This window comes from Phlebotomus papatasi, chromosome 3 (assembly GCF_024763615.1).
Source record: "Phlebotomus papatasi isolate M1 chromosome 3, Ppap_2.1, whole genome shotgun sequence".
Classification (NCBI taxonomy): Eukaryota; Metazoa; Arthropoda; class Insecta; order Diptera; family Psychodidae; genus Phlebotomus; species Phlebotomus papatasi.
Window position 1 is genome coordinate 48904568 of NC_077224.1, and position 14154 is coordinate 48918721.

General features: G+C 36.2%; 2 protein-coding genes across 6 annotated transcripts in view; one reads left to right on the top strand and one right to left on the bottom strand.

The window, feature by feature from the left end:
* Positions 1-805: 805 nt before the first annotated feature.
* Positions 806-4958, top strand: LOC129808067 (dysbindin protein homolog). Its single transcript, XM_055857749.1, has 3 exons — positions 806-1436; positions 4409-4570; positions 4651-4958. Exons 1-3 carry the CDS (start codon positions 890-892, stop codon positions 4749-4751), a joined length of 810 nt encoding a protein of 269 aa, XP_055713724.1. The 5' UTR covers positions 806-889; the 3' UTR covers positions 4752-4958.
* LOC129808058 (inactive dipeptidyl peptidase 10) overlaps positions 4943-14154 on the bottom strand; it is a 273322-nt gene continuing 264110 nt past the window's right edge. For all 5 annotated transcript variants that reach the window (XM_055857740.1, XM_055857738.1, XM_055857737.1 and 2 more), the window contains 3 exons: positions 10073-11586; positions 6302-6507; positions 4943-6238 (listed from right to left, as the gene is read on the bottom strand). In XM_055857740.1, the coding sequence (XP_055713715.1) occupies positions 6098-6238; positions 6302-6507; positions 10073-11586 (1861 nt within the window). In that variant the 3' untranslated portion in view covers positions 4943-6097. The remainder of the gene's footprint in view (positions 6239-6301; positions 6508-10072; positions 11587-14154) is intronic.

The following is a 14154-nucleotide window of genomic DNA, read 5'->3' on the forward strand; positions in this document are numbered from 1 at the left end:
TAACAAAGGCCTTAGTTAAGTACTTAGTGTTAAGGCTGAAGAATGTCGTTTTATTTTCATTATTCACCATAAGAGATGACGTTTGTCTCATATCTGGATGTTTCACAACATAATATGTTACCTAGATCGTGAGTTAGAGCTTTCTATAAAGCTGGGACGCTTTAGCACTGTTTTATTTCACATTATTTCTCTCTGATATCTTCTCTCCCAAGAAAACGATGTTGTATGTCACCATTAGGATGTAAAAAATTGTCTATTAAACTTAACTTGAAATGCACACTAAGGACATCTAAAAATAGAAGAAAACTGTAAATTACAATAATAACATTTTGATTAAAAATATGTGAAGTCATCTGAGAATTCGTGAAAGAAATAAAAACCGTTTGTCATGCTTCAAATTCATCTAATTAATTATTTGGGATATATATTTATGTATGTTCTCTGATATTAAAGAAAAACTAATTTACTACATTATATTTTAGAATTATATTTTTTTTATTTATTAATTTTTATTCATAGATAAATCAATATCTTAATATCATAAAAAAACTTTAACATTTTCTTTGAATATAAAAATAATTTATAAGTCAAATTTAACCTTTAAAAGTTATTTCCCACATCAAGGCAATAATACAAGGTGATTGACACAGATTTTCTCCTAAAAATGTCGTTGAAAGAAAATTTGTTTCACTCTTTTTGAAATGGAATTTCAATGTAAATTTTGGTTCAAACATAGATGACATTACCACATGGTTTGTGTTTCAGATAAGCCAATGACGGCCCCTGGAGTTCTATAGATAAACTAATGTAAAGTTTATGTGATTTGACATTCCTCTTCCGATGCATTTCATAATATCAAAGGGAGTAATGTGATTATTTTTGTGTGAAAATGTTCGGAAATATTAGAAAAAAGTTAAATTCTGTGATTCAAGAAGGCCTCAGTATATCCGAGAACATTTCCAGCCACTACATCAAGCCGTCAAGTCCAAAGAGTCCACAATCACCTCGAAGTCCAGGATCTGTAGGAACTCCTGCAACTCCTACAAATCCAGCAGCATCAGTGCCTCCCTTTATTAATCTTTATGCCGGATGTGATCTCCTGGCTATCAATGAACGTCAGTGGACTGAGATACGAGACCTCAATGAGCAAAATGCCAAGAAAGCAGAAGAGATTGATGCCAGCATCCTGGAAATCCGGGACAGAACTGAACGGACTCTGACCACAATTCAGGATGTTAATGTGACTCTGGCTGCACTTCCAGTAGTTGTCACGGCTCTTAATAACTGTGTAGATGTTATTAAGGATGTTGGTGCCAAATGTGAGACGCTGGAGAAAAAGATGATGGAATTGGAGGATCTCTTGGAAGTCCTGGAGCTTCAGGAGAAGCAGCTGGACCATCGATTTGAGATGGCAATGTATAAAGAGAAGAAATTGGGTGAGAATTCTGCTCAATTTAAAATTGCATTTTTAAAAATTTAGGATGAAGTGCCCATGCTTCGTAATACAATCCCAATTTTAGGAATGATCACGCGACAACCCACCGGATGATTGAAGGTTTTGTGTTGTGTCCATCCGAGATTCTTTGTGAAAACACTAAAAGCCTCCCACCAAACACAAAAATCCCCAAACCCAAAAATCACTGACACACTTGACCACTGACCGTGGTGTTACATATAAGATTAATATTAATATTAAAAAAAGCCGGAGAGAGAGATAGTATGCAAAATTTCAAATAGAATATCACGTATGCAAGAAAGAGTACACTCTAGTGGAGTAGTAATACGATGAGTAAGATATTACTGTTTTTTATTAATTGTTTTCTGAATCGTATTAAAGGCAATTCGAGCAATTTTCCATGCGTGCCAACTGTGATTCGGTCAGTTTTCGAACGATTGTATTGCTGCCAACCTTGTACGCAGAGGGGAAATGTAACAGAGAGGCAAGATAAAACAATTGCTATCTTTTTTTGGCATTCTCGCACTTCAGAAAGTATTAATCTTAATATTAATCTTATATGTGATATGGTCATGAAAATGTGACACCACGGTCAAAAGATCGCCCAAAATAGCTTAGGAGTAATACAATTGAATTTCGGATAAAATTTATCGACTATGAACCGGTTACCGGTTCAGAACTGATTAGAACCTGATCAGTTTTATCGGAAATTCCAAGACCTTTCCAACTAGCCCGAACATGACCCCATTTGGTTGATAAATGTGCTCTCTAAAGCCTTTTTAACCCATGACCTTGAAAAACCGTTATTAGGAATGATTCAACGGAATTTTCGAATAAGAACGAAACCGTTTAAGAATCGGTCAAGAGTTGAACTTTGGACAAAGGAAATACGGATTTTGACCTGGACTTATCCTCCTTTATTACTACAGAAACGACATTTCGTAACCTGAGACCTGAGGAAGGAGCCATAAAGTTCCGTTCCGAAACGTCGTTTATGTAGTAATAAAGGAGGATAAGTCCAGGTCAAAATCCGTGTTTCCTTTATCCAAAGAACGAAACGTTTAGGTAATCTCTGAAACATATTCAAAAATGAAAAAAAAAATGCTCAACGGGAAAGAAGAGGGGGAATAAGTGGAATTTTAATGGTCCCAGGCTCGACTTCTGAAGGAGTTCCCAGAAGATCCCAAGGCTCTATCTGTAAGCGTTTGGGCTCTAGGCGTGATATAGGCTACGGCTAGACGAACAGATGGACAAACAGCGTGACGCCAAAAAATTTGAAAAAATCGCCATCTTGAATTATTCAAGATCAAAGTTCAACCACTCTGTGAGGGACTAATTTTGAAGTGATTTGGTCAAATTTGGATTTTTTGAAAGGTCTTGTAATTCTGAACTTGACTGTCTCGGTCACAATCGGTGATGGATCGGTAAAGTAAAGTGGTCTGCAGAATACAGGGTTAGTCCAGTTCCCGAAGGTCTCAGAATCTAAAATGGCAACAAATTTTATTGTTCAATTAATTGTCCAATTAATCGAAAAATTAATTTTCAAAAATTTTGATTTCTAATATTTCGAAAACTAGACGATACTTTTTCTTTAAATTTTAGTATGTTGTAGCTGAGGTCGAGACCTTTCCAACGGTTGGTCGCACTCCTCCCTCGATGTTCCCTGACTTGAGCTACAATTGAAAATGTCTTGACCGGACTGCATTTCCGGTGTTTATGAAGCGATTTCGATGAAATTTTAGTATATATTTGCATCTGAGATCGAGATCTATCTTATGAGTCCCATCCGTCTATACTCCAACCCACTGTACCCCAACCCTTACTGTATCCATATGGACCGGACTCTATCTCTAATGTTTATTAACCGATTTCAATGAACTTTTTTCTTCTGTTGGTCTTCCCTATTCAGACTATTTAAAATAGAAAATGACCAGTGATAAGCCCAGATAAGCTTATGCTAGCTGAGATTCTTTCCATGTGACCTCGAAATGCGAGCAACTCGGAATGCGTGAAAATTTTATTGTGAATTGGATTTTAGGGGGAAAGAATCTTGTCGAGCCAATTTTATCCATTTCGACCCAAAAGAATAGTTTACTCGACGCGATGCATTACCCCCAAAATTCAACTCACAATCGAATTTTCACACATTCCGAGTTGCAAACACCCCGAGTTGCACGCATTTCGAGGTCACTTAGACAGTTACGACATTTGGTGATCCAACCGACGATAAAACAGAACTCCTTCTCGGGAGTTTGAGTAGCTCGCAAGGTCTCGGACGCTTTGCCAGCTTTTTTTACCTTATTGTTCAGGTGGGTGGGGGGGGGGGCAGTAATGAAAAAAAAACGTCTAGAGATATCGTTTTTTTTTTATTGGGGATCACCGAAGACCGGGAGCCGATATCTCTTACCGCTTACCGTTTGAGCTCCAGAACGGTGACAAATTGGGAAAATTGGATTATAAACTGCTCTCTCTTTGAGTTCACTAAGAAAAATAGAGGGTGCGATTAACTTTTTTTCCTCAGAAATTTAAGACTTTTTAGGTGTAAAAATATATCAACATTTTGTAATGTTAATTTTACACATTTTTAAGGGTAAAATTAACATGAAAAAGGGTAAATTTAACATTTCCGGAATGTTATTTTAACTTTTTCGGATTTCTCTCAATGTTCGAGAGTACCAAATTGCAAATATAAAAAATAAAAAAAACAATAATATAATAATAAATAATAATATAATAAAATAATAATAATAATATTGTATTTATAATAATGAATAATATTTATAATAATCAATAATAATAAATAAAAAATAATAAAAAAATAAATAAATGCTGAGTGGAGGGTGGGAGTTTTGGGAGATCACAAAAAATTGATTACTTGAAATTATTATTCAGCTTTTGAAGCTCTTGTATCGGATTTCAATTGCTCCGGGTAAGAGTCCTTTCTTCTTGCAGCTGCACTGGAAAAAGTGCGAGAGGAATTGACAAAGAAACATGCTGATAATGTGATGAAACATGAGCTGAAGATGCGAAAGGTGCAGCAGGAGCGTCAGAGCGTCTTTCAGGATGCATTCCAAGATGACATGAAATTCTACAAAGAACAAGGCACTATTCCAAGTAAAAGTTCAAAAGAAAAATTTCCTTTTGTTTTTGTGCTTGATTGACACTGTTTCTTTTTTTCCTTACGGCCACTGCAGAAGTTGAGACAAAGCTGGATGAGAGAAAATTGTCGTTGGAGGAAGTGGAGTTGGATGACTCAGACACAAAAGACGCCTTGGATGAGTTCCTAAATAATTGACCAAGTCAATTTGGTAACATCTCTCCAAAGTGCCATGTTCGGAAGTTATCTATTCTTTTGCTTGAGGAATTTTGCTAGAAAATAAAAAATAAACTGACGGACTTGTTGAATTTGAAAGCTCTTGGTGCCTTGTTGACTGTTTATTAATTATAGTATTTGCTGATGCAATCAAACGAGAGATCAATAAAGAATTGTTTTAAATATCGATTTATTTCTTTCAATAACATCTTTGGTGTTCACAACAAGGATTTCGTGGTTTCGTTTTCTGGTGGTCACATCATTTTAATCATCTTTTTTAGCCCAAAGAAATTATTCAATGATGATACTAATTATGAGGATTCGACAAGTTTATACAACAGACGATAAATACTTGATTTAGTTTTTAGTTACTCTGTTCTTTAAATTCTTTTTCAAACACCAAAAAATCTTTCTAGCCAGTTTGGAGATTTTTATGTACAATTTTTATTGATGTTTTTTTTCTTCATCTTCTTGAATAACATTTAACATATAAACAGTTTTACGACCAGTTCCTTGTCAAGATTTTTCGATAGAAGTTTGATTGAGGATACCTTATCCCCGGTTTTAATTTTTCAGTTTATGTCTCATCTCCTATCTCCATAAATTTGATATGGCGGTTTAACGATTATTCATTTGAAATAAATAAAAAAACTTGAGTAAATTATGATTTTGGGAGAAATTGGTAAAAATTACTCAATGGTTGAATTATTTCTCTACATCATTTTTTTTGTTTTTGTTTTTAAAAATTTATCTTAACTTTTTTTTTCGTAAATTAGGCACACAATTCATGTTTTATTCATGTTCATTTTATACATACAAATACTAAATATCTTATGGGAATTTTCAATTCATTCACATCACCTTCATTTATTTATCTCTGGACTTTAGAAGAGAAAAAAATCAGAACAAATAACGATCTTTAAATTTCGGTTATATGAAACTTTCTTTTAAGGATCAATCAAACTATTGTTGATTTTACAAATTGTTTATAAAACTCAATGTGGAAGAGTTTACTGACAGAAAAATCACAAGAAATAGTTTTGCTAAATATTTATTTTACCTACGAAGAAAATATATACTGAAAAAGTTTATGGATGGAATTAGCGATTTACTTGAGTGAAGAGACATTTTTTAAGAATTTTCATTTTATAAGTAATTTGTTGTTTCATTTCCTCGAGACAGAATTGAAAGGTTGACGAGTTGGTGTTATCTTTGTCTTTGTTTCTTTTTGTCTTATCCGTTTTTACTCGAAAATTAATCTAAAATCACAATAATGAACAGTCTGCAATGGCGAAAATTATGTTTTTTTTAAAGGACAAAGAGGTTATTTATTGTTTGAATGTGAAAAGCCCAGTGGGATCCCATTCGTCCTTCTCCGGTGGTCCAAACATTTCATCGAAGTAGTCCTCCATTGTCTTGTACACGTGGTAGAGAACGCCATCTAGGCCATGATCCTCATCTGTGTAAATCTACGTAAGAAAGTAGGGTTAGTGAAATAGATCGAAGGAATGGTTCCATTTTGGCAAGCAAACCTGATGCCTGAAGGAAATGCCATGTTCAATGAGTTCTCTGGCAAAGATGAGCGAATGTTGCTGATGCACCATTGTATCTGCAGTACCATGCACTAGGAGAAAGTTCCTAGATTCCATGTGTTGCACCCGAGACATAAGGTCAGACTCTTGCAGGACCCTCAGGTAGTTTTCGTTCTGTGGAATGTACCTCTCGGTAAAGAATGAATCTGAAAAAGCACGGAGAAAATAGCACAGATTAGCACATTAGATTAGATTAAATTTCAGTGAGGGCGGTTCCTTGCGGAACCGCTGCACCTAGGTCTCCTTTTGGGCCCACTATGCATTGTAACCGTGTAACTAACCAACCGTGTTCCTGGTCACGGCACCACTGAAGCGAAATGAAAAGTCTTCGGTGAAGTTTTCGCGGTTTATTGAGTAGAACTGAACCAAGTTACAATGGGTAGCGAACATTTTATAATGTCGCGACATTTCTGGTATAAAAATAACAATAAATTTAATATAAATAATGGGAAGAGGAAAAGTAAAGGTGTCAAAGCAGGAAAAAGTGCATTCTAAAAGTTAAGTATTTTGGCACTTTTTCCTGTTTTGCAACAGCATCTCCAATTAAATTAATCCCTGTTAAAGGCAAGATGGTTCAAGCCAGTCCGTTTTTCGGATAAACTCAAACAGGACGGCTTTAATCTTGATAGTTCTTCGTCAGACAACACCGCTATACCGAGCAACAGGGACATGACGTTTTCTATGTTTCCCATATGTTTCTAGCGTGCCGAAAAAACTTTTGAGTTTGTTAGCTGTTTTCTGTCATTGCAAAATGTATTAGCAAAAAATACTAATACAAGATAAAAGCCAATTTCATAACGAAGATGCAACCGAAAACCCTAAACTGACAACTGCGTAGTTTTGGAGATATCTCGTGAAATGTGTACGAAAACAGGGAAAAAATTACACTAAAACCGGTCGCAGTTTTCAGAGTTAATGTCACCCCGCCTGCCCAGCAACATCCGTCTGATGTTACATAATGCATGTTGATGGAAAAAATACTCCAACGCTTGTCATGAAGTCATTTGTAGTAGGCTTTGGATTTTGTTTTGTTTTTCATTTTCTTTTCAAGAGAATTTAACACCAAACCTACCAAGACCCGGTCAAATTGACCCGTTTAAAATTAACACATTTAAACGGTACAATGTCACTATCAAACTCCATGAATTTCTTAAAATATGCATATAATGTAATATATTTTACAACGCTTAAATTTTAATTTTTCGCTCTTTTCCAAGACAAATTTGTTGAGCAACCTACCCTTCCGCGGTTTGTCATTTGACCGAAAAACGACCAAAAACGGTCGGGAGGTTTAGTGTTAACCCTTTAACGACGAGACACTTTTTACGGACTGAAAATCAACAATAAAAATTAAACTGAGTGAGAAACATAATCAATGATAAGTTTTACATCTAATCTTGTAAAGTCCAACAGAGTCTGATTCGGTGTATTTTTTGTCTCTATGAACGATAGGGACAAAAATAGCCCGAAAATTTAAGTAGTTTTTCTGAGAATACCAATGAATAATATGAAAAATATTGCGTATGAGTATTGTAGTTTTTATTGCCAAAAGGGTTTTGCTTTTAAAAAAAAAAAAATGGAAATATAAAAAATAAATAAAATCAATTATGAATTCGAGAATTTAAAAATTCGCCATTTTTGAGCTTAAATATTTACTGCATAGCAAATAGCTAGAGACTTGCAAAAAATATTATAGATTCCTTCAACCTTCTACTTTACGATTATGTACAGACATAAGAAAAAAATAACTTTAGGTAGTCAGGAAAAATTATATTATTTATGGGACACCGGTGTTCCAATCGTCCTTAAAGGGTTAATCACCTTTCTTTTGGTGAAATTCTTGTTAAAAAATATTGATTTTTGACTGAGTTATTGCAACAAGATCGAGAGCATGGGAAGATTGAAAGTTAACAATCATCACAAAAATCCAAACACGATTTAGGGCAGAATCACATTGACAGTAAAATGCTCACCGTCACCGTCAAAGCCCTCGCCGTATTTCGTTGATTTATGCATTTTCATTGCAATTCTTACGCAAATTCTCAATTACTGTGTTACATTATCTCATACTCGGTGACACTAGGTGAAAATAATATAAGAAAATTGAAGAGATAAATGGATCTTTATCAGAAGAGAGACAAAGAACTACTGAGAGAGTAGTTCTTTGTCTCTCTTCTGATAAAGATCCATGTTGTCAGCTTTCTTCTCCCCCCGACCAATTGGTGTAACATTTATAATTTTAACGAAATCCAGAGAACAAATTGTTTCAGTCACCACTGAGGAAGGCGTGCAGTACGCCGAAAGCTTTGGGAAACTGAGTATTTTTACTCTGGATTGAATCCATCTCCACTGACGCTTCCGGAAGGGACATCTGTGTCCTGCCTTCGAACTTGAAGTCATTAGACTAAAAAAAATAAAATCGTGGAAATAATCCTAATAAAATTATCTTTCCAAGTGGGAGCCATTTTTCATCGGGGAAAATTTATCGTATGCTTTAAGCTGGGTCAGTTGCACACATAGTGAATGACGGTCTCCTTAGTTTCATAACATCTTCTGCACATTATGTTACATTGGACACCAATCCTATTCAGATGTTTGTTTAGACAGTGACCTGTTAGGAGATTAGAAATCTGCCGGGCTCTATAGGGACTGTCTCGCCTCCCACTAGGTACGCTGTACTTTTCTTATCCAAATTGGTCATGAACAATTTGGACACGCGGCAATTCTTACCCGCGGGCCTATTCCGTTTGATGAAGTTTTAAGAGATTAGTACATAATAGATGGAATATTTTTTGCCAAATTAGATTTCAGAATCCTAATTGGAATTCTCTTTCGTATTCATGATTTGTAAATCAATATTAAACCAGACAGAGTAATGGGTTGGACGCACCTATATAGCCTAAGCCGAACTCTGCTTTTCTGACTACGGAACTTAACGAAGAATCTGCGGTTGTCTAAAGAACCTCAATCATCTGTGCGAAATCGTAGTCATTTGTAAAATTGTAGGTCTTTGAGAAAAGGTTCTGTGGTTTACTGTGTCAAAGGCTGCCGATAGGTCGACGAAGGAAATATCTGTGATTTTGTCTTCTCCGAAACCATTCTCAATAAACTGAGTAAGGTTCAAAACTTAACCAGAGCTGGATTTTCCAGAGCGGTACCCAGTTTGCTCTCTGATCAGTTTGTCCTCCACAGCAGGTGCAATCCTTTTCAACAGCATACTTTCAAAAATTTTGAAGAGATGACATAAAAGAGAAATCGGGCGGTAGCTCTTGGGATCGCTGACATCTTTTCCGGGACTTGGAATTGCCACCAAATGAGCTTTTCGCCATTCTTTCGGTATTTTGCGACGATACAAACAATGCTTAAAGAATTTAAGGATCCAGTCGACAGTGACGGGTCCAAAATCCTTTTTCTGTTTAGCGGCAGCGTACAGGCCATCAATGCCTGTCGCCTTCCTGTTTTTCATTTGTGTACCTCCGAAAATTACGAAATTAATGAGACAAATGAGTCTCTAACAAGGACAAACTTTTGGTTGAAAGAGACGTCTTTTTATCGTGGGGTTATACGGGTTATTGCTAAAGAACGGTACTGTGAATGAATAATTTTGAAATTTTCCATCTTTAATTGAACAAAAAGAAAGTTGAAAACTTTGTTGCGCACCTAGTATAAATTCCCGAAAACTTGCTTGCAAAACTTTTTATATAAACTTACTATGATATGCAAATGAGACGATTGGATTAACGGCCACTGAGCACTGCAGGACCCGCTGAGAGTCTTCCAGTAGAGCACTAGCTGACGCGTAGCCTCCATATCCCCATCCGTAGGAACAGATCTTGCGGCGATCGATGAAGGGGAATGTATCCCGTATGTACATGAGTACTGCAAGTTGATCGTCAACTTCATAGTTTCCGACGTAACCAATAATTTCTGAACGTAACTTTTCACCTCGGAACCCACTACCTCTACCGTCGATCTGTGCTACAATCATCTGTAGCTTGCTAGCTAGGTACCAATTCCAATCAACACAGAACTTCTCAGACACCAGTTGACTTCCTGGGGCTCCATCAATGTGCAGAATGAGCGGGAAAGCTACTTCTTCGCCATCTCGCATTCCAGGCGGTATAAATAGCCTAACTTGAGCAATAGATCCATCCTTCATCTCCACACTTAAGCTACGGATCTGTGGCAGAGCCAATTCAGCAAGACGTTCTCGAAGGTCTGATCCGTCATTCAGAACAAAGACTTTGAGGTTCGCTTGGGTGTCCACCACGTAGATTGACGGTGAATCTGGTCCAAGACATTCTTGAACATAATACGTATAATCGTGGCTAAAGGTGATTTGGTTATAGAGGCAGTTGTTGGGTGGGTAGAAGTTTTCGTCCTCGGCTGTTTCATTTACAGAAAGTACTCGGATGGCGTCAGAATGGAATGTTGCTCGTGTATTGATACAGGTTAGACAGATCGGAGGTGATGTCGTCACATACACTCTGTTGGTGCGTTCAGTAAAATTTAATTTGAGATTGATACGGTAGAGATGTCTCTGACCAGGGGCATGTTCCGGCGCCGCCATAAAGTACACAATCTCACGCTTTTCATCCCAGCCTAGGATCTCAGTCACTTCAAACCGACCCATTGTAAGTGGGATGCTTCTGCTATCTGTTGGAGATACAAAAACTACGTGCCTGAAGTACCCGTGCATCCCATCTCGGACTGGTAATCGTTTGAGAAGAAAACCACCAATTTCAAATTCGAATTTAGCAGTGTCTGTTTTGTTCGTATCAGTTGCATTGGTTTCGGTAGTTGGAGTCGTTGTCTGTTCACTTGTTGTTACAGTAGGTGGAATGGTAGTTGGTTTGATCTGGCTGCGACGCCGTGAGTAGATTGGTCGATCCGTAGGTAATACGGTTATGTTGTCCACACTGTATTCTGGATATACCTCCCGACAAACAAACTGAGGTGCCCTGCAAAGGACCGTTAAAGCTACAGTCTGTTGTCGGTTAGTAAAGGTAATGGAGAGATCCGTTGCAGAAGCCCACAACATTCCACCAACATAACTCGTATTCGCTAAGACGCTGCTCGGTAAGCGAACAGGTTGAGGGAAGATGTATTTAAGTACAGATAGGTTCACAACGTAGACTGTAACTACTGGATTGGGTGTGTTGGCTTTCGGATAGCGAACAGAACGTACTTCCGGATATCGAAAGCCTTCACCGACGTAAGTATATCTGTTGAAAGATAGAGAAAGGTTGACATTATTAATCAGGTATTAAAGCGTTCAACAATTTGAAAAGTAATACAACTAGTACGGGAACTAATCCGTTCGTCTGATTTATCCGTCTGCCTGTCCGTCCGATCGTTACCAGTTATATAGGCTATAAGTTAAAGATTGCGATTTGGGACTTTCATGTGACCCCCCATAAGTCGATTCAAGAACCGTTTATCTTTCATTTTTCCCCACCCTAACCATCCTTCCAAAACCATTTTTTGGGATTACTGGAAAATGTGTCGTACGAGTTTTTCTAGGTCAAAATTTAAAAGTCCCTAGAGAGCGAATTTGTCGAACAACGAGTTCAATTTTTGGAATCGTTGGGAAGGTCTTGAAATTTCTGGTAAGTTCAATCGTTTACAAACCGATTTGTATTTTTTTATCCCAAAAACCAAGTGTATTACTCAAAAAAATTGTCATAGTCTTAAGCCAATTTTGAAGATCTTATGAGTGATTACAACCGATTACAACCGATTTATGTGAATTGGTAAATGATGTGAGATTACGTTTGAGCCATAGCATCTATGACACAAATTCGAGCATTTCACGAACCACAGGACGATTTAGCATACCTTTTGTTCTACATTTACTTACATTGATTCTCATTGATAATAATTTGTATCAATACCAATTCAACTCTTTGCTTTTAATGTTCTTAGTTCACAATTTTATGCTTCATTCGTTCGATGTTTCGAATTCAACTTTTATTGAAACATCGTTTCTCAATCGTAAAGAAATTTTAAATCGTGAAAAACGCTTCGTAGCATATTTTGCAAATGGATACAATATTGCTCTAAGGGTTTAAAAAGTTTTACTGTGTAGCAAGTTTAATGTCTTTCATGAAATGTGCAAGATATCCGCATCTGAAGTAATTAAGCGTGTCTTCCAGATTATTTCCAGCTTAGTTTCTGTAACTCTTAGGGTACGGTCATAACTTATTGTCATATATTTGCATATATTTGCCATAATTTCCTATCTTCTTTTGAATTGATAAGACATTTTTACTAAAGTGTTATTTGCGAATAAAATTGAATAATGTTTTTAATTATTGAAGACTTAACCTTCAAGAGAACGAAGTAAGGCAAATTTATTACTCATATAAAATACTTGTTTATTTTTTAAATCGTTTACGAGCATCCTACATGTACTACACTCCTTAATTTCATTTAACCATTTGAGCATTAATTTACACTATCATTCATGAATTGCAACATATTCTCATTTTAATCGATCGCTCAAAATGAGAAACGAATAACTCACAGTAGGCAAATTTTACAGGACAGCGATTTGAAGCTGATATTTTACATGCACAGTATAGGATTTTTGGAATTTAAAATCTCTATAACTTTGAAAATAATTGTCTTTCAAGAATAATATTCACAGAGAAGGTAGAGGATATAAAGAAGAATCTTCAAAGCGAATATAACGATTTTTGTAAAAAAAAATCGACTTATATTCTGAGTCGTCGAAATAATAATAATAATAATAATAAATATTCGGCTTACAGTAGACTCTCTCAAATTCGGGCATTTGTCGACCGAAATGTCACCCGAATTTGAGAGAAATTCGGGCGACAAATTTTTTGAAATGCAACGATTTTTATTCATCTGCATACACATTTTGAGTTTACATGCTCATACTTAAGGTAAATTTCATGAAAATCCCTTAATAATGTAAAATTACGTCAAAACTCAGACAAATAATAGCAAATTTGAGCATATTTGGTTAATTTCAGGGCCTCGCAATAGAGGGTTAATTTGATAATCATAATCAAACTAGAGAAATGTCAACAAACTTTTTTTAGAATTTAACTGCCGCCCGAATTAAAAAGTAGCTCAATCTTAAAAGAGCCGAATTAGCAAGAGTCTACTACTGTATATTCTGACAAGCCGAATTAATAACGAATTTTCGAAATTGATTTTTCGATATGTGATCTCGGTATAGCTCAGTGGGCAAAATGTTGGCTTTGTGACGCAGAAGCCCTCTGTTTGATCCTTGATCGAAACGCGTTCGATAAATAATTGGAAAACAATTTTTGTTCATCTTTTAAGGCTAAAAATTGTACGCGAATATGTATATCAATGGGCAAGTATAAATAAAGATAAGGAAGCAAATAACGATTTGTGATAGGGAGAGATGAAAGATGAGAAAGAAGAAATGAGATGGAGCTCATTATGTGAAGAAGAGTGAGCGAAATGTTATATGGACCTGATTGAGTCCGACAGCTAAAACGTAAAAAGGAAAAAGAGACTTTTTTACTAATCGGAGCTTCGATTAAATCCTACGAAGTTGAGATCATAAAAAATTGTAGTATTTATCGAGGATCTTCCAAATCACTAACATTTTTCAAAGTCTGACAATTAGAACCGGATATATGACCATTACAAAATTAAATCTTTGACCCCTTATAGCTCGGGTCAGGACACTCGGGGGCTTTAGGTTTTTTAAATCAAAAGCTCTAAAACCCAGCTATAACATACAATAGACTCTCTCAAATTCGGGCCTTTAGGACCGAAATGTCACTCGA